This window comes from Phoenix dactylifera, chromosome 15, assembly GCF_009389715.1.
Source record: "Phoenix dactylifera cultivar Barhee BC4 chromosome 15, palm_55x_up_171113_PBpolish2nd_filt_p, whole genome shotgun sequence".
In the NCBI taxonomy this organism is placed as follows: domain Eukaryota; kingdom Viridiplantae; phylum Streptophyta; class Magnoliopsida; order Arecales; family Arecaceae; genus Phoenix; species Phoenix dactylifera.
In genome coordinates, this window is record NC_052406.1 from 3,012,192 (window position 1) to 3,031,877 (window position 19,686).

Genomic DNA, 19,686 nt, shown 5'->3' on the forward strand with positions numbered 1-19,686 from the left:
TTATGCATAGTTTAAGAAATTTCTATACTTCATGGAATATTGACCCTAGAATCATTAGGACGACAAAGATAAAAAAAAAATTGCAGACTGCCTTGGACATCAATAGAAAAGTAACTAGAAAAGTATCAGGAAGACATGTCTGATGATATGCCTCGGAACCGATCTCTGCTGAAGTGGGCACATCGACTAATAGAATTTTGCAATATGGCCCTCATTAACAACCGCCATAATTCTACTTAAATTCTCTCCAGTAGCTAGCTGTTCCACGATCGCACCTAGTTAATCCCGTAACGCGCGGGTGGTTATCGAACAATTAAAGGGCCTAACTGCCTTATCCAGTAACGAACAGCGACTCTCGTCCATATAAATAACATTCAGAGGACCTTGTTCCCGTTTCTTAACTTGAAAGATAGATGAATAATGCAGCAGCTTAAAAAAAATATGAAGTGAGATATAAATAAATATTTGCAACAAATTGGCTCGTAAAAGACATGCACAAAAAATACAAATGTTTTGACATAAAAGCACTCATCTAAGCACAATCTTGAATCAAAAGGTTGAAACGTCTATGAGTTCTCACTACTAAGATCTCCCCATCTTACATTGTACTTTGCAGCAAGATAATGTGCCCCCACTGGTCCTCTGCTACCATATGGATAAAGCTCTGGTGAAATCCTTTTGTCTTCCAATTCCTTCAGCACTGGTGTGAAGAGAGCCCAAGCTGCATCAAGCTCATCACTTCTGATGAAGAGTCGGCGCTCTCCTTCTATCGCATCTAAAAGCAGTCTCTCGTATGCATCTGGTATCTCCCTAAGATACCTGCATAGCATGTCATGCTAGATAAATCAATCTTCGATGTCCCCTAAAGATAATTGGAGGAATTATCAAGTAGATCCTGGTCAAGCTTTTACTTAAGCATATTGGCAAGCAAAGTTGTCCCTGTTTGTAACTCCTAATCAATTGAAATGAGGTAGGATTGTGCTGCAGATCAAAGAGGCTATAAATGACGATGAATGCAATAGGTTTGATATGATGGCATCATATCTTAAAACATCATAAAAGTTTGTTCTTTGTTATGGCACCATTTCAGGAGGGATGGGGTATCAGGTAGCAACATAATTTCCTCATTCACAAAGTAATCACATGCTACAAATGCATATCTATAGTATATTTCTTTCCTCAAGCAACAAGATGAAATCTGTATTTTTTACGATTGTAAGAGCTTTTCGATATGCCTTTAAGCTATTATATAAATATTTTTCAAAAATGAACATGGAAGTTACAAACTAATAGAATAAAAGATGCGTTAAGCCACCAAGTCAGCATAATATGTTGATATTTTTGTACCCAAGGATGAGAAGTCTAGTAACTTGTTTAAGCTGAAAACCATATTTCCAGCTATGGAGAAAAAATTGTGATCTCTTGCACATGAACTGATGAACGACAAATAGAAATAATACAATATCGTAAAGCAAATCATAACTTGGTAGGTTTCATGATTTCTCTGATTTCGCCTAACTTACTGTTGCTAGTTTTTATCTACTTACCTGTTCTATCTCTTTTGTCCTCAGTTTTGGTCTAAATGTTTATCACTATGCAATAGACTACTAGCGGTACTTAACAATGTATAGTCCTGATGAAAACTGTATGATAATCCAAAAATTAATCTAACAGTAGATAAAGTTTACAGAATATATGCGACAAGATAGTTATCAGCACAACCTAATTATGCATACATATATGCAACTTTGCTTATAATATCTCTGTTTCTGTTTGCCTAACTGTCTTATCTTATAATGCCAACAAACCGCTGCACTCATAAGTTAAACTAAATCAAGAAAATAGTTGCCTTACAAAGTCATGATTGATGATGAAATTGATACAAGGATTTCCAAAGAATCTACAATCAGTTCTTACCTTGCTGCATAAAGTAGATTCAGATTACTTCTATCCAATCTCATGCTGAGCCCTGGAATCTTATTATTTATCTTCAGATATATGGCTTCATCAGGTTGTACGCGGATCACGAGCTCATTAGTTGCTTTATCTAAATCAGTTCCAAAGTTGCGCTTGTATAGATTCCCAGGAACATGCCTGAACTGAACTCTAATCTCTGCTCTGAGCATTCAACCAGGTTGAACCTTCCACTCAATGGTGATCAAAATTATTACTTAACCTGAAGAAAAAAAAATGGGAAAAAAATCTAACCTCCTTGTGTTCAAGGCTTTTCCAGCTTTCATTAAAAAAGGCACATCATCCCATCTTGCATTATCAATAAAGACAGCAGCAGCAGCAAATGTTGGAGTAAGACTCCCCTTTGGCACTGTCTGGTCATCAGTGTATGCAGGGTAGGATTTTCCACCCTTTGTATGGCCCTTATACTGTCCTACGACAACATCATCAAGTTTCAATGTCCTCATAGACCGTAGAACTTTTACCTGGACAAAAAACAAATAATTTTAGAGAAATTATATTTGCTCGAGATTTTAGAGAAATTATATTGTATGATGACTATAGTTAGTTTCTCGGCACCTTTTCATTTCGAATATCCTCAGCATCCAAACTGACAGGAGTCTCCATTGCAAATAAAGCTAATATTTGGAGAAGATGATTCTGCATTATGTCCCGGATGATTCCATAGTTATCAAAGTAACTGCAGATTAAGAAGGATATGGTCAATTTTCCTATAAATGATGTATGTTATCTCAAATGGATTGAAACACACGACAAACCCGCCTCGGCCTTCCGTTCCAAAATCTTCAGAAAATATCAGCTGTACATTCCTAATGTATTTCCGCGACCACAGTGGTTCAAAAACAAGATTGGAGAAACGAAGCACCGAAAGGTTTTCAACAAGCTCTTTTCCTAAATAATGGTCAATCCTACAAGAAATAGTAAAAGCTGACATATCTAAAACCAAAATCCACAAATTCAGAAGTTCATACAATTCCATGACAGTCTACAAGCTAAATGGAAAAAAATAATATTACTGCAACTGGATGTAATCAAAATTAAACTCTTTATGCAATAAGAAATTGAAGGGGAAGTTTTATTGCATGATATACCTGAATTTTTTTTTCTCTCAAAAAGATATACCTGAAAATTTGGTCCTCAGTTAGATACTGCTTTAAACGTCTTGTGAGCTCTGCAGATGACTCAGAGTCACGACCAAATGGCTTTTCAACAATGACTCTGGTCCAACCAGTTGGAGAAGAAGCATGATGGCTAGCACATCTCACCACATCGATAAATATATTTGGAGGAATTGATAGGTAAAATAACCTATTTGGCAATTTCCCTGCCTGAAAGTTTTCCATCAGAACTAAAAGGCACATATTGTTGCAGCAGTTCAGAGGCACTCAAGAAAGCAGGACAGACATAAAATTCATACATTCAGAAAAGAAGGTTGACAAAAAGGTAAACAAGAATTTCATCAAGACCAAGTTATTGGTCAACCATGACAAAGCTACCCTAGGAAAACATGTCTTTGTGAACTTCAATAAATGCATGAAGTTCATTATAACACTATTTTAAATTCAATATACACAAGATAAAGGCGTCGTATAACGACCTAAGGACATGCACAATCTCACGTGCTAAAGGCCAGCAATATTCGCCATTTTGTCATTTCATGGACCAAAGTAGTGAACTGAAAGTGGTTAGCTAAAGCAACAACCTAACCATCAAATGGAAACATCTTCTCTGACCAGTTCTATCATTTTCATACATGTTCTCAGTATATGATATGCCTGGGTGATTCATTAGATTTTGAGATGGCTTCTCCTTAGCAAAAGATAGGTCAAATAGGAAAAGGCAAGATATCCATTTTATATGAATTTCCGTCATAAAAAGGAGCTCGGTTATCTCCCTCTTTGAAGGATGATGGTTGCATTGCTTTCTTAACCATGAAAGATGCACAATTTACCAAAGTTTGGAAATCACATGATGTTCAATTATGCAAATAACAAGGTAATAAGCTGCCAGTTTAAATGAAGTAGATCATAAGCTGTTATGCCGATATATTCAACCACTATAAAATGGGAAGATATGGATGCGCGTCTTGAAATTTAAATACTCCATTACTAGGACAAAGATATGATCGAGTGTCACCATGGTAAGGGTTGAATTAAGTTTGTTTTTGTGAGGACTTGTATGGGCGTGTGTTTAGTCCCACATCGGTTATTCACTGAATAGCTCTTGGATACTTATACAGGATCAAAGAACTCAAATAATACCTTCCGGTTGGCCATTTTAGGTGAGGTCTTGGGTTGTTACAAATGGTATCAGAGCGGACCCGGCCCATAACTTATGTAAACTAGGAACACTGCAGCACGGATCCATTGGGGCCGACCATAGGCCGATCGTGGTGTTTGTGATTAGACTTGAATGGATTTGAACCCTCAGCCTGACGAGGACGTCAAAACTTAAATAAAGAGAGTATGTGAGGACTCCTGCGGGCGTGTGTTTGGTCCCACATTGTTATTTGCTGGGTAAATTTTGAATACTTATACAAGAACAAGAAACCCAAATAATACATTTCGGCTGGCTATTTTGGATAAGGTCCTGAGTTGTTACAAATAGTATCAAAGCAAACTCGGCCCATAGCTTATATGAACTAGAAGACACTGCAACATGAGTTCATGAAAGCTGGCCATGAGCCGATCGCAGTGGTTATGATTAGATTTGAATGGATTTAAACTCTTAGCCTGACGAGAATGTCAGAGCTTGAACGAGTAGAGTATGTGAGGACTCATGTAGGCGTGTGTTTAGTCGCACATCGGTTATTCGCCGAGGAGATCTTGGGTATTTATACAGAACTAAGGAATCCAAAAAATACCTTCCGGCTAATTTTGGGTAAGGTCCGGGTTGTTACAATTTTTTTTAAGACAGACTAAATATCATGTTCAGTTTTATGGTTTTTGGGTTCTAAAAATGCATGTGCTAGGGAACTTTTGGGGTATATACCATCATTAATTTTCAACTCCATAGATCAGCATTTTTCCCCTTTTGTTTTGTATTTCAGAGGATATTGTCGAGGCTAAATGTTGCTTCGAGCCTATCTTCATAACACCCACTACATCTGGCCTTAACATTGAAGCCGTCTTATTCCATCAACATGAGATCGGTATTATTGGTGAAGGTATGATCCTTTAATCTGACAACATTTGTAATTAGTTCTTAGTCAGACATCATCCCTCTAGGACAGACACTGATATCCTATAATGCAAGGCTAAAAATTAAACATGATTTTCATATTGGATAAACAAGTCTCAATAAAACAAAATATCCGTCTCTACAGAGCTTATCATTAAAATTCAGAATTCTCAGGAAACAAAGTACCTCATTTTCTCTAAGCTTTTGGTCTAATTCTACAAAATTTTCCTCTGAGCCATATTGTCCCGATTGGTAGAAGCATCTCTGCAAAAACTGTTCCATCTTGTCATTGCAGTTCTCCCTGTAAAATGATCAGTACATACATTACTTCATATCTATTCTACTGTAATCCAAACTTTCCAGGGGAGAGCATTGGTGAAGTTCCATGCTTCATATTTCTCAGAGCACATGAATGTGCATCGCATATGCCACACTCTAGTAAGTAGACAATAAATAGGGTTCAGTCACATAGTTTAGAATCCAGATAGTTGGCAAAGGTTTTTGTGACCTTGTGTGCCTGATTCCAGCTTGCCAAACAGTACAGTTTATTATCTAGATATCCAAGTTGGAGAGACTTAAAAAATAAGGGCTGTTTGCCATTCTATTTCTTCCCTTCTTCTCTTGAGCCGCTGGGTGTTTCCCGACTGGCTCTTTCTTATCCCAATTGAATTTTTTCAATGAAATGACTGGTGGGATATATCTACCATTTGCTAAATTTTTTTTTTTAAAAAAAAAGAACATTCATCACATAAGCAAATATTTGTAGAAATAATAAAAGAACAAAAGATAAAATGGAAAAGAAAAGATAAAGTTTACTTCATGTAACAACAACAAACACACAAAGGAAGCTATAATGCCGATGAGATATCAATGATCAAGTTTGGTCCAAAAATTTCAAGGAATTAAAAATTCATGTATGGGAAGGAAAGCATTAATTTTAAAAGTGGTACCTCTTATCAATTCTGCAGGTCAGAGTTTTGCTAATCATGTTTCTGAGCTCTTCATCAGTTAGTTTGCTTCGAGCATAGCCAAAAACTGTAAAATGCTGCATAAAAAGGGGAAAAAATAAAGCCAAACAACGATACAATCAAAGCCAAAATGAAGTCAGAAATAATTACCAATTGGAGTCAAGTCTCAGTATGGTAACTCCAGAAGTAAAAAAAAAAAAAGATCAGCACAAAAGAATGACCTTGGGAAGACAATCTTCATAAAAGAGAGCGAAAAGTGCAGGGAAGATTTTTTTCCTGGCTAGATCTCCAGAAGCTCCCACAACGGTAATACTGACCGTACTCTCATTTTGTTTGGGGCCATCTTTAGAACGTTTCTCGACTGATGCTTCTGCTGAAAAATTTTCAGCTAAACCTGCTCCAGGTATACTTTTTCAGAAAACCAACAAACAAAAAGGAAATGGAGACATTTTTGAAGTGCATAAACATCATGATTTATGTATCAAGAAGAAACAAGGCCCAAAAAAAAGTCAGAGAAACACATTTGGACCTGAACAACTCAAGAAATGAATATGAACAGGAAGCCTTCAAGGAATTTTAGGTTTGGCCTCATCAGTCGTACTCTGCAATTAGTTACTATAGAAGACCATGCAAGTCCTCTGAAATTAAAATTTCCCATAATATCACTTCCTAAAACCTCCGCACTACTCTCCTCTGGTCTCACCCTACTCTTTTCCGAACCTTTTACTTGTGTTCCAGACCCCCGCCTCATTCAGACTATCTCCAGCCTATCTAACAAGTCTGACTGAAGGAAATTTCCCTCACCATTTTTTTTTTCTTTTTTAAGTAAATTCCATCACCTTGTTTTGATATCCTCTATCAAGGCCATCTCTAGTCTTCTTCAAGTACAGTTATTGGACGTCTATATATCTAGTTTTACTACACTTGCACCCGAGCATCCTCATATTGCTGTTTTCATGTGCATGAAAATTGATATATGCACTAGAGCTGGCTTATAACTATTTTATAGACTTTTCTTGTAGTATTAATAGCCTTTGCAACTGCAGAGCACTCCAAAGATGAATCACCCTGCTTTAAACCTAGAAGAAGCTTTCTTCCTTATATCTTCATCCTTCTGCAAAATGTCTTGCCTAACAATTCAAAGTACATCATTAACTCTTCCAATGCTTCTGATATACATCCACTTAATGAGTTCTTTTTTGTCTCAATTTTTATACTTTAGGTGTAATGTCCGGGCCCAATACAGACCGGGCCCAATACTGTAGGGCCCAGTTGAATAGTATTGGGCCAGGGAGGGGTTAGCTGGCCCAAGATGGCCATAATCTCCCGCCTAAGGGCTGAAAAGACAAGACCACCAGATGGCCAACGGAGAAACCCCCACCGGCATGCAAAACAGGAGCCCGCCACCTCCTCCCCCTCGGCAAATGAGCTGTGAGCTGGCCTGAGGAGGAGGGGCAGCTGGTGGCTCCCGGAGCAGTGAGGAAGGAGAGAACGCCACCTCTCCTTTGGGGTCAAGTCATAAGCCCTGTATTTAAAACCCCTAAGATTTGCTAACCCCGAATGGAATGTACCCTCCCTAAACCTCTAACCCTCTGGATCTACTGCACCAGAGAGCCAAGCCTTGGAGCTGGAGGCGGAAGGGACCCTGCAGCCCTAAGAGAGGAAGGAGGGAGTTGCCGAGAAGGAGATACTGCCCAACTCCAGTCAACCGAATCAAGGTAAGGCTCTGTAAGTAGGTCTCTAGGCAAGGACAGAGTGGAGGTACCCCTCTGTGGGGTATTCTCCCCTCTGTTTCACTGATGAAACAGAGGGGAGGAGACTGGCACAGAGAAGAGGAGACCGGCACGGGAGAGAAAAAAAAAAAAACAGGAGGAGGGCCGTGGGCCGGACCCACGGGCTGCGGGCTGGACCAACAGGCCGCGGGCCGGCCTGAGAACGGCCCAAGCCGAGCCCAACGCCACCCGGGCCGAGCCCAACTGGACTCGGCCTACGGGGTGACAGTCCCCGGCCGCTGCCGCCCTAGGGCAGAGGGGCAGCCAGGGGACCACCGGTTCTGGCCGTGCCGGCGGCCAATGCGGCGCCAAGGCCGCCAGCCTCCGCCCCCGCCCCTCCGCCGGCGAGAGGTGGTGGCGAGACTCCCACAAGAAAAAAAAAAAAAAAAGAGGAAGAAGGGGGAAGAAGGAAACAGAAGAAGAAGAAAGACAAAAAAAAAAAAATACTTACCTCGGGCCACGGCCTTACCTAGCCGTGGTCGGAGCCGGTGAAGACCCCCCCCGGAGGAGGTCCGGGCTCGATCTCACCTCCCGGCCCTTCCCCTCTTCTCCGGCAACACTTCGGAGAAGGGAAGAAGGGGCCGGCCTTCCGCCGCCGTTGCCCGAGGGAGGAGCACCCTTTTTCGGCCGGTGGATCGGGGGGCGCTGCATCCCCCGGTCGTCCGCGAAGGAGAGAAGACGGTCGGGAAGGGGCTTCGGCCGGAGCGGGAGGGACCGGAGGCGGAAGAGGCCGGGAAGGGTTTCGGTGGAAGGAGGGGGAGGCCGGCGGATGGGAGATGGAGAGGCCGAAGAAGGGAGAGGGGCGCACGAAAAGAGGCGGAAGCCTCTGAAACCACCGGAAAAGGACCCTTAACGGGTCTGCCTAGCGGGTCGGATCCAAGTCCGGATCCCAAACCCGTTAGGCCTAAATCCTTTAATTCGATTTGGGTGAGTCCGATGAAGGATTGATTCAAGCCCAATCGAGTTAAATGGGTTAAATTAAACCCAATTGAGCTGGGCCTGAACCCCCATTTATGCAATAGTAATCCCAGCAGGCCCAATTAATTGTAAATCAGGCCCAGTCCAAGCTAATTAAATTGGCAGAGGGCCTAATTGGCTGAAAGAGGCTGGACTTAGTTTTAAATCAGGCCCAACCCTGTCATTAAAAAGCCCAATTAACCATATGGACCCAAATGGCTTTAAATGAACACCAAAGGCTTCAAATTGGCTAAATTAAAATAGGCTAAGATCCTTGGTTGGGACCCAAGCAAGTCCATGATAAGATGAACCAAATTCTATAATAAATAGAGAATAATATGATTCCTATAATGTGGTTTTAGGAATCAACGATTTGCCACCAAGACTCTGGATAACGAACTTGCTGTAAGTAACCTGTCCAAATCCTGTTATGGATCATGCCATGTTATTAATGTTTCCCAAGCATTTATATATGTTTCATGCATGATATGTTACAATGCATAAGTAACTTGCATGATCCCAGAAGCTATGGCTATGTATGCGACATGATGATACTGATATTTTAATCATGCATGTAAGTTTATAAAGTCTTAGCTAGCCCAGAGGCACTATAATGGGCTCAAAGATGCTACTGAGAATGACTGAGCCGCCAGTGGCTGAATAGTAACTGAGCGTGCCCCGCCAGTGGCTGAATAGTAACTGAGCTGCCCCGCCAGTGGCTGAATAGTAACTGAGCCTGCCCCGCCAGTGGCTGAATAGTAATTGGGCCTGCCCCGCCAGTAGCTGAATAATAACTGAGCTTGCCCCGCCAGTGGCTGAATAGTAACTGAGCCTGCCCCGCCAGTGGCTGAATAGTAACTGAGCTGGGCCCGCCAGTGGTCGAGTCTGACTTCGCAGTAGCATCCGAGAGAAAAAGGACCACGGCATGCCGGGGGCACGGTTTCATATGCATATATTATGAAAATTTTGTGATTTGCACTACTGCTTTGTTTAAATTGCATACATATTATGCCATGATGATTATTAGATAAACATGCATGTCAGCTTCTCAAACCCTGATTTACATGTTTAGCCTACTGGTTGATCCAGTAGAATTATGCAGGATTACTTACTGAGCCGTGTAGCTCACATCTGTTTATGCTTCGTTTTCTTTCAGATCCTCATCAGTGATCGCCATCAGATATGTTTTTATTTTGTTACAGAGCTTCGTATTTTTGGAGAAGCTTATATACTTTTGTACATTTGAATAGCATTGAAGTTCTGTATTTTTGGTTTCAAACTTGAAGGTTGTACTGCAAAACTTTTAATATATATATATATAAGTTTGAATCCTTTTGGCTACCTGTTACCCCTGTATGAGGCTGCGTGCTACTGTGGGCGATAGTTGGCAATAGCACGGCCGTGTCACGGATCCGGGTCCGGGGCGTGACATCTAGTGGTATCAGAGCTAGGTTAAACAATAGAATAACCATAAAATGCCTAAGAAAAGGGGTAGTTAAGAATGTCACCGTCATAGAAAATGTTATAATATGCTAGTTTATCATAATCTCACTGTAAAAATTTTTGACTGCTAGGCGATCATTAGGAAGATATGGACGACGACCGGAGACCACCCTCCCCGGAGCCCAGCGAGCGGTCAGCTTCCCCGGATACTCCACGGTCTGCAGCGGGTCAGGCAGGCCTAGCCGGAGTGTATCAGCTCATGGCACAAGTGCTGCAACAGCAGCAGATGATGCAGCTGGCCGCTATGCCATCAGCAGACTCCTGCTATGAGAGGTTCCGCCGACTGAACCCCCCGACCTTTGAGGGTGGGTCTGACCCTATGGCGGCAGAAACATGGATCCGGGAGATGGAAAAGATGTTCCGAGCCCTCCACTTTCCTGATGAGGTGACAGTCCGACTGGCGACCTCTATGCTGACAGGAAACGCCGAATACTGGTGGACGGCCATGGGGACGGCTTATGCCATTGACGGACTCACCTGGAGGGACTTTAAGAGGATGTTTTACAATCAATACTTTCCGGACTCAGTTCACCTGGCGAAGCAGAATGAGTTTTTGACGCTGACCCAGACTGACCAGATGTCCGTTCTGGAGTACGCCAATAAATTTAACGAACTGGGACGATTTTGCCCCCAGTTCATGGAGGATGAGAGAAGTAAGGTGAACCGGTTTGAACAGGAATTGAGGTACGGGATTCGGTCCCGAATATCCTCCCATCTATTCTCAAGCTACAAAGATGTACTGGACCGAGCCTTGAAGGTTGAGGCTAACCTGATACGGTCCGGGAGAGAGAAGGAGGACCTGAAGAGGACCCGGTCATCGGGAGCACCGAGTAGTGGGTCTGGAGGCAGCAAGGGGTCTGTGCCCAAGAAGAGACAGAGCAGAGGCTGCCCCACCTGTGGCGGAAACCACAAGGGTACCTGCATGAAGAAGACCGGAGCTTGTTATTCTTGCGGGCAGACAGGACACATCGCCCGCAACTGCCCTAGCAGAAAGAAGGACGAGCCCAGACATACTGCACCAGAGGACCCGAGATCGAGGGGTAACCCTCGAGTTTTCGCACTGACTCGACAGGATGCCAGTGCTAGCGATCAGGTGGTGACAGGTACACTTCTGGTCAACTCGGTTCCTGCCCTCATTCTATTTGATTCTGGTTCTACGCATTCTTTCGTGTCAGTTAGCTTTTCCAGACAATTACTTAGCACATCTGAGAAATTAGTGGAACCATGGCATGTTGCTACACCCCTTCAGAAAACTGCAATTGTTGACACTAAATATAAAGATTGCATAATTCAGATAGAGGAAAAAGAATTAGAGACAAATCTTTTACAGCTTGACATGCAAGACTTTGATATTATCTTGGGCATGGACTGGATGTCACAGTATCATGCCCACATTGATTGTTACCACAAGAGGGTGGTATTTCGGATACCTGGGGAGCAAGAATTTTTCTTTCAGGGCGATATACCCCTTCAAGATGCTCCTACACTACACTTTATTTCTGCCTTGAAAGCTGGAAAGGCTTTGAGAAAAGGGTGTATGGCCTATCTGGCCTGTGTAGTGGATACCCAGAAAGAGACCAAACTAGAAGATATTCCAATAGTCAGAGAATATCCGGATGTCTTCCCGGAGGAATTACCAGGATTACCCCCAGACCGAGAGATCGAATTCACTATCGACCTCGCACCAGGAGAGGGACCAGTCTCCAAGGCTCCTTATCGGATGGCCCCTGCTGAGTTAAGGGAATTGAAGGTACAACTACAAGAACTCCTGGATAAAAAGTTCATCCAGCCTAGTGCGTTGCCATGGGGAGCTCATGTCCTGTTTGTGAAAAAGAAAGACGGGAGTATGCGGCTATGCATCGATTACCGGAAATTGAACAAGATAACCATAAAGAACAAATATCCCCTACCCCGGATCGATGACCTGTTTGATCAGCTGCAAGGCGCCCAAGTCTTCTCCAAGATAGATTGGAGGTCGGGTTACCATCAGCTGAAGATCAAATCTGAGGATGTGCCAAAAACTGCATTTCGAACCAGGTATGGGCATTATGAATTTCTGGTTATGCCTTTTGGACTGACCAATGCCCCGGCTGCATTTATGGACTTGATGAACAGAGTCTTTAAACAATATTTGGATCAGTTCGTGATAGTTTTCATCGATGACATTTTGATATACTCAAAGAGCCGGAAGGAACATGAAGACCATTTGAGGGTGGTGCTACAAATCTTTCGAGAGAAGAGGCTGTACGCCAAGCTGAACAAATGTGAGTTCTGGCTGGACAGTGTGGCGTTTCTCGGCCATATAATCTCTAAGGAAGGAGTGTCAGTGGACCCCAAGAAGATAGAAGCGGTGGTGGATTGGCCTCATCCTACCAACGCCAAGAAAATAAGAAGCTTTTTGGGATTAGCCGGGTATTACCGGCGATTTGTGGAAGGGTTCTCCAAAATAGCTACCCCCTTGACCCAGTTGACTAAGAAACGGGCCAAGTTTATCTGGGACGGCAAGTGTGAGAGGAGCTTCCAGGAGCTTAAACAAAGGTTAGTTTCTGCCCCAATTTTAACATTGTTGTCCTTAACTGGAGAATTTACCATCTACAGTGATGCTTCCAAGAACGGGCTAGGCTGTGTGCTGATGCAAGATGGCAAGGTGGTAGCCTATGCCTCGAGACAGCTGAAACCCTATGAACAGAACTACCCGACACATGACCTGGAGTTGGCCGCAGTAGTGTTCGCCTTGAAACTTTGGAGACATTATTTGTATGGCGAACACTGTGAAGTGTACACCGACCACAAGAGCCTAAAGTATATATTCACCCAGAAGGAATTGAATATGAGGCAAAGAAGGTGGTTAGAACTCCTGAAGGATTATGACCTGAGCATTAAGTACCACCCAGGGAAGGCCAACGTGGTGGCTGATGCCCTAAGCAGGAAATCAGTAGTGGGCTCCGCCGCATTACTCACCACTCAACCACAGATTCAGGGGGATCTCGATAAACTGCAGGTTGAGGTGGTTACGCGAACTACAAAAAGTTTGCTGGCCGCTTTGAGCATACAACCAACCTTGATCGACAGAATAAAGGTCGCCCAGCAGTCTGATGAGCACATCTGCCAGCTCAAGGATGAAGTGGAGAAAGGGTTGCGACCCGAGCTCCAAATGCACCCAGATGGCACTCTAAGGTTTGGCCACCGACTGTGTGTACCGGCAAATGTTGACCTAAGAAGGGAAATCATGGAAGAGGCCCACCAATTCCGTTTCTCTATTCACCCAGGCAGTACTAAGATGTTCCGGGACCTTCGGGAACATTACTGGTGGAAGGGGATGAAGAGAGAGATAGCTGAGTTTGTGGCCCGATGTTTGACCTGTCAGCTGGTAAAAGCAGAGCACCAGAGGCCGGCAGGGTTGCTGGAACCAATAGAAATTCCTGAATGGAAGTGGGAGCACATCACGATGGATTTTGTTACAGGACTTCCTAGAACAGTAAGGAAGAATGATGCGGTATGGGTGATAGTTGACCGTCTCACAAAATCGGCCCACTTTCTACCATTCAGAATTGGTACTCCTTTAGACAAGCTGGCCCAATTATACATCGACGAGATTGTACGCCTGCACGGAGTACCAGTGCATACTTAAAAAGCGGGGGTAAGGGATCTCTTTTCTGCAACGGATAAAAATCAGCGGAGCAGATGATCGTGACCCCCGATTCATGTCCAGATTCTGGGGAAGCTTTCAGAAGGCCATGGGTACCGGACTGAGGCTCAGTACAGCATACCACCCCCAGACTGACGGCCAGTCAGAGCGGACAATCCAAACTCTGGAAGACATGTTGAGGGCTTGCACTGTGGACCTAGGTGGAAATTGGGATAGTCATATATCACTGGTGGAATTTGCTTATAACAATAGTTACCATTCCAGTATCCAGATGGCCCCCTACGAAGCCCTCTATGGGAGAAAATGCCGGTCCCCCTTACACTGGGATGATGTCGGGGAGCGGAAAATGCTAGGCCCCGAACTGGTCCAGCACACCAAAGACAAGGTACTACTAATTAAGCAAAGGCTTCAGGCTGCCCAAGACAGACAGAAAAGATGGGCTGATAGAGGAAGAAGGGCCTTGGAATTTTTGGAGGGGAACTCTGTCTTCCTAAAAATTTCTCCATCGAAGGGTATCACCCGATTCGGAAGACACGGCAAGCTAAGTCCTCGCTACATCGGCCCATTCGAGATTCTTGCCAGGATAGGCAAGGTTGCCTACAAATTGGCCCTACCCCCGGAGCTATCGGGCGTACACGACGTCTTCCATGTCTCACTACTGCGGAGGTACATCCCGGATCCCAGCCATGTGGTGCCACATGAGCCCCTGCAATTAAATAGAGATTTAACCTATGAGGAGGCTCCCCTGCGCATCGTCGACAGAAAAGAGCAGATCCTCCGAAGGCGCACCATTCCCTACGTTAAGGTCCAGTGGACCAATCACACTGAAAGGGAAGCCACCTGGGAATTGGAAGAAGAGATGCGACAGTGTTACCCTCAGCTCTTCGAGAACCAAGGTATGCTTAATTTCGAGGACGAAATTTATTTAAGGGGGGAAGGATGTAATGTCCGGGCCCAATACAGACCGGGCCCAATACTGTAGGGCCCAGTTGAATAGTATTGGGCCAGGGAGGGGTTAGCTGGCCCAAGATGGCCATAATCTCCCGCCTAAGGGCTGAAAAGACAAGACCACCAGATGGCCAACGGAGAAACCCCCACCGGCATGCAAAACAGGAGCCCGCCACCTCCTCCCCCTCGGCAAATGAGCTGTGAGCTGGCCTGAGGAGGAGGGGCAGCTGGTGGCTCCCGGAGCAGTGAGGAAGGAGAGAACGCCACCTCTCCTTTGGGGTCAAGTCATAAGCCCTGTATTTAAAACCCCTAAGATTTGCTAACCCCGAATGGAATGTACCCTCCCTAAACCTCTAACCCTCTGGATCTACTGCACCAGAGAGCCAAGCCTTGGAGCTGGAGGCGGAAGGGACCCTGCAGCCCTAGGAGAGGAAGGAGGGAGTTGCCGAGAAGGAGATACTGCCCAACTCCAGTCAACCGAATCAAGGTAAGGCTCTGTAAGTAGGTCTCTAGGCAAGGACAGAGTGGAGGTACCCCTCTGTGGGGTATTCTCTCCTCTGTTGAAACAGAGGAGAGGAGACTGGCACAGAGAAGAGGAGACCGGCACGGGAGAGAAAAAAAAAAAAACAGGAGGAGGGCCGTGGGCCGGACCCACGGGCTGCGGGCTGGACCAACAGGCCGCGGGCCGGCCTGAGAACGGCCCAAGCCGAGCCCAACGCCACCCGGGCCGAGCCCAACTGGACTCGGCCTACGGGGTGACAGTCCCCGGCCGCTGCCGCCCTAGGGCAGAGGGGCAGCCAGGGGGCCACCGGTTCTGGCCGTGCCGGCGGCCAATGCGGCCCCAAGGCCGCCAGCCTCCGCCCCCGCCCCTCCGCCGGCGAGAGGTGGTGGCGAGACTCCCACAAGAAAAAAAAAAAAGAGGAAAAAGGGGGAAGAAGGAAACAGAAGAAGAAGAAAGACAAAAAAAAAAAATACTTACCTCGGGCCACGGCCTTACCTAGCCGTGGTCGGAGCCGGTGAAGACCCCCCCCCGGAGGAGGTCCGGCCTCGATCTCACCTCCCGGCCCTTCCCCTCTTCTCCGGCAACACTTCGGAGAAGGGAAGAAGGGGTCGGCCTCCCGCCGCCGTTGCCCGAGGGAGGAGCACCCTTTTTCGGCCGGTGGATCGGGGGGTGCTGCATCCCCCGGTCGTCCGCGAAGGAGAGAAGACGGTCGGGAAGGGGCTTCGGCCGGAGCGGGAGGGACCGGAGGCGGAAGAGGCCGGGAAGGGTTTCGGTGGAAGGAGGGGGAGGCCGGCGGATGGGAGATGGAGAGGCCGAAGAAGGGAGAGGGGCGCACGAAAAGAGGCGGAAGCCTCTGGAACCACCGGGAAAGGACCCTTAACAGGTCTGCCTAGCGGGTCGGATCCAAGTCCGGATCCGAAACCCGTTAGGCCTAAATCCTTTAATTCGATTTGGGTGAGTCCGATGAAGGATTGATTCAAGCCCAATCGAGTTAAATGGGTTAAATTAAACCCAATTGAGCTGGGCCTGAACCCCCATTTATGCAATAGTAATCCCAGCAGGCCCAATTAATTGTAAATCAGGCCCAGTCCAAGCTAATTAAATTGGCAGAGGGCCTAATTGGCTGAAAGAGGCTGGACTTAGTTTTAAATCAGGCCCAGCCCTGTCATTAAAAAGCCCAATTAACCATATGGACCCAAATGGCTTTAAATGAACACCAAAGGCTTCAAATTGGCTAAATTAAAATAGGCTAAGATCCTTGGTTGGGACCCAAGCAAGTCCATGATAAGATGAACCAAATTCTATAATAAATAGAGAATAATATGATTCCTATAATGTGGTTTTAGGAATCAACGATTTGCCACCAAGACTCTGGATAACGAACTTGCTGTAAGTAACCTGTCCAAATCCTGTTATGGATCATGCCATGTTATTAATGTTTCCCAAGCATTTATATATATTTCATGCATGATATGTTACAATGCATAAGTAACTTACATGATCCCAGAAGCTATGGCTATGTATGCGACATGATGATACTGATATTTTAATCATGCATGTAAGTTTATAAAGTCTTAGCTAGCCCAGAGGCACTATAATGGGCTCAAAGATGCTACTGAGAATGACTGAGCCGCCAGTGGCTGAATAGTAACTGAGCTTGCCCCGCCAGTGGCTGAATAGTAACTGAGCTGCCCCGCCAGTGGCTGAATAGTAACTGAGCCTGCCCCGCCAGTGGCTGAATAGTAATTGGGCCTGCCCCGCCAGTGGCTGAATAGTAACTGAGCTTGCCCCGCCAGTGGCTGAATAGTAATTGAGCCTGCCCCGCCAGTGGCTGAATAGTAACTGAGCTGGCCCCGCCAGCGGTCGAGTCTGACTTCGCAGTAGCATCCGAGAGAAAAAGGACCACGGCATGCCGGGGGCACGGTTTCATATGCATATATTATGAAAATTTTGTGATTTGCACTACTGCTTTGTTTAAATTGCATACATATTATGCCATGATGATTATTAGATAAACATGCATGTCAGCTTCTCAAATCCTGATTTACATGTTTAGCCTACTGGTTGATCCGGTAGGATTATGCAGGATTACTTACTGAGCTGTGTAGCTCACATCTGTTTATGCTTCGTTTTCTTTCAGATCCTCATCAGTGATCGCCATCAGATATGTTTTTATTTTGTTACAGAGCTTCGTATTTTTGGAGAAGCTTATATACTTTTGTACATTTGAATAGCATTGAAGTTCTGTATTTTTGGTTTCAAACTTGAAGGTTGTACTGCAAAACTTTTAATATATATATATAAGTTTGAATCCTTTTGGCTACCTGTTACCCCTGTATGAGGCTGCGTGCTACTGTGGGCGATAGTCGGCAATAGCACGGCCGTGTCACGGATCCGAGTCCGGGGCGTGACATTAGGCTCTTGAGTTTTCCTTCATTTTTTTTCCAACTTCCAACCTCTCATGTGTTGAAATTAGTAAAGTTGATTTTTTTTTGGAATAGTCTAGATACATAATGAATCTAGATTCATGCGAAGATCATTAATATATTCATGTATCTATCCATCTTTACATCTTCTTGTCTCTTCATTTTTCTATGCAATCTTAATTACATATAATTAATGTGAATGCATGTACTAGACGTCTCCAAAGTCTATAAAATACCTCCCCCGTCAGTTGTATTCGAAAATATAACGACAAATTGACTGTTCTCCATCTTTGTATTGAGTTGTTTCAATTAATTGTTCACTCTTATTCATCTTCGGTGGTCGTTGTGTGTAGCTTGTTTTTCATCTTCACATTGTGGTTGGGGGTTTTGAGCTAGTGTGACTTCAGTTGCTCTATCATTTCCTACATCATGATTTTCATCAATCAACACTATATCATCACCATAACATAACCCAAGGTACCTCCTCCTAAAATTAGCAGTTATAGCATCTAAACAAGTGATAAAGGAAATGATCTTAAGTCTGTTCATGAGTAGCATGTACACTTGTCATGGTTTATTAATGCATAATTTTCATCATTATCACTCACCCAGCGACATGTGTTATCTCAATGAAAACCTCTCCCAACACTCCACCATTTTCATCAAAAGCAATAAGAAAAAGAACATTTTAAGCTTCCAACTAATAGAAATCAAGTGCAAATTCTTCAATTCCTTTTGAGTTTTTTCATCAATTACCCGATCAATCATTCCACACCAGTCACAGACCTCCATTCTCCTGATTTTGTTCATCTTTTGTACAGCTTCATAATGTCTCAGTAATCTGATTACATGACAAATGCTCATAAACTTGCACTCGTATTCTTTTCAATACCAGTTAATTGGCATCCTACAAGTCTTTAAAACTCATTAAACACAACCCACAACTCAATAATGCAAAGAAAAGCAACAAAACAGTAGAGGATTTGAACAATCATAACAAACAAGCACACCTTTACAAAAAGCAATGTTTTAAGGACAAATAGATGTGATAGTTTTAAGGGTCAGGGGTCTGAAGGAGACTCACCATCCTGCAAGGAAGCAGCATTCAGAGGGTACCCATTCGAGTTTTTTATCTGACACACCCTCCTTGGTTGCCTGCCTGATAGAAGGTGTGGGGCTGAGGTGAGACACCTCCACCTCCTCCACCTTGAGAGGCTCCTCTCATGCTGCAAAGAAGAGGTTGAGAAGGCCACCGAGTCACAGGAGTGGAAGCATATGACCATTGATGAAGAGAGCAGGTGGGTTGGGATTACTTGGGAGATAATGATGAAATCCAACTCAGAGGAGCTTGAAATGGCCTTTCAGGTGTTCTTTCGGATGGCAGTGTCTCCATATTTTCTCTCCCACGGGCTCTTTTATCTGTTTAACTCTCGTGCCTTCTTAATAGCCATTCATTCACATTCAGGATGTGAGGCTCCTAGCTTTTAGGGAACCTTCGTTTTTTTGGTAAAATTTAGGAGATTTTTTCAAAAACCAAAAAAATAAAAGAGAACAATTCGAGGGATGGGTTAAATTTTATCTTGTTGAAATATTGTTTTTTTTAAAAAAATTATATCTAGATATACAAAATTTTGAAAAATAAATTTATATATTTAATTGATATATAAAAAAAATAGTACATTTCAGAATAGCTTATATTTGATTAAGTACCTACTTGAAAAAGTTACATAAAATATCTATTATGCCCTTTATAACAAAAATAATTTTATCTAATTATCTCATTCTATCTAAAAATTTAAGGATATTT

At 44.0% G+C, this 19,686-nt stretch overlaps 1 protein-coding gene across 1 annotated transcript; it reads right to left on the reverse strand.

Annotated features, from left to right (window-relative positions):
* Window positions 1–430: 430 nt before the first annotated feature.
* On the reverse strand, window positions 431–19,279 carry LOC103699013 (glucose-6-phosphate 1-dehydrogenase, chloroplastic-like). The gene is made up of 10 exons (XM_039134110.1): window positions 18,964–19,279; window positions 6,344–6,516; window positions 6,105–6,199; window positions 5,341–5,455; window positions 3,097–3,302; window positions 2,733–2,882; window positions 2,533–2,653; window positions 2,209–2,438; window positions 1,918–2,118; window positions 431–819 (listed from the first exon to the last, which is right to left on the reverse strand). Exons 1-10 carry the CDS (start codon window positions 19,160–19,162, stop codon window positions 567–569), a joined length of 1,743 nt encoding a protein of 580 aa, XP_038990038.1. The 5' UTR covers window positions 19,163–19,279; the 3' UTR covers window positions 431–566.
* Between the last annotated feature and the right edge of the window lie 407 nt (window positions 19,280–19,686).

Coding starts and splice junctions, on each gene's coding strand:
- LOC103699013 (XM_039134110.1), bottom strand. CDS start 19,162: ATGGTCATATGCTTCCACTCCTGTGACTCGGTGGCCTTCTCAACCTCT. Junction 2,883..3,096: donor ACTGAGGACCAAATTTTCAG/GTATATCTTTTT, acceptor TATTTCTTGTAG/GATTGACCATTATTTAGGAA. Junction 2,439..2,532: donor AGGATATTCGAAATGAAAAG/GTGCCGAGAAAC, acceptor TTTTTTGTCCAG/GTAAAAGTTCTACGGTCTAT.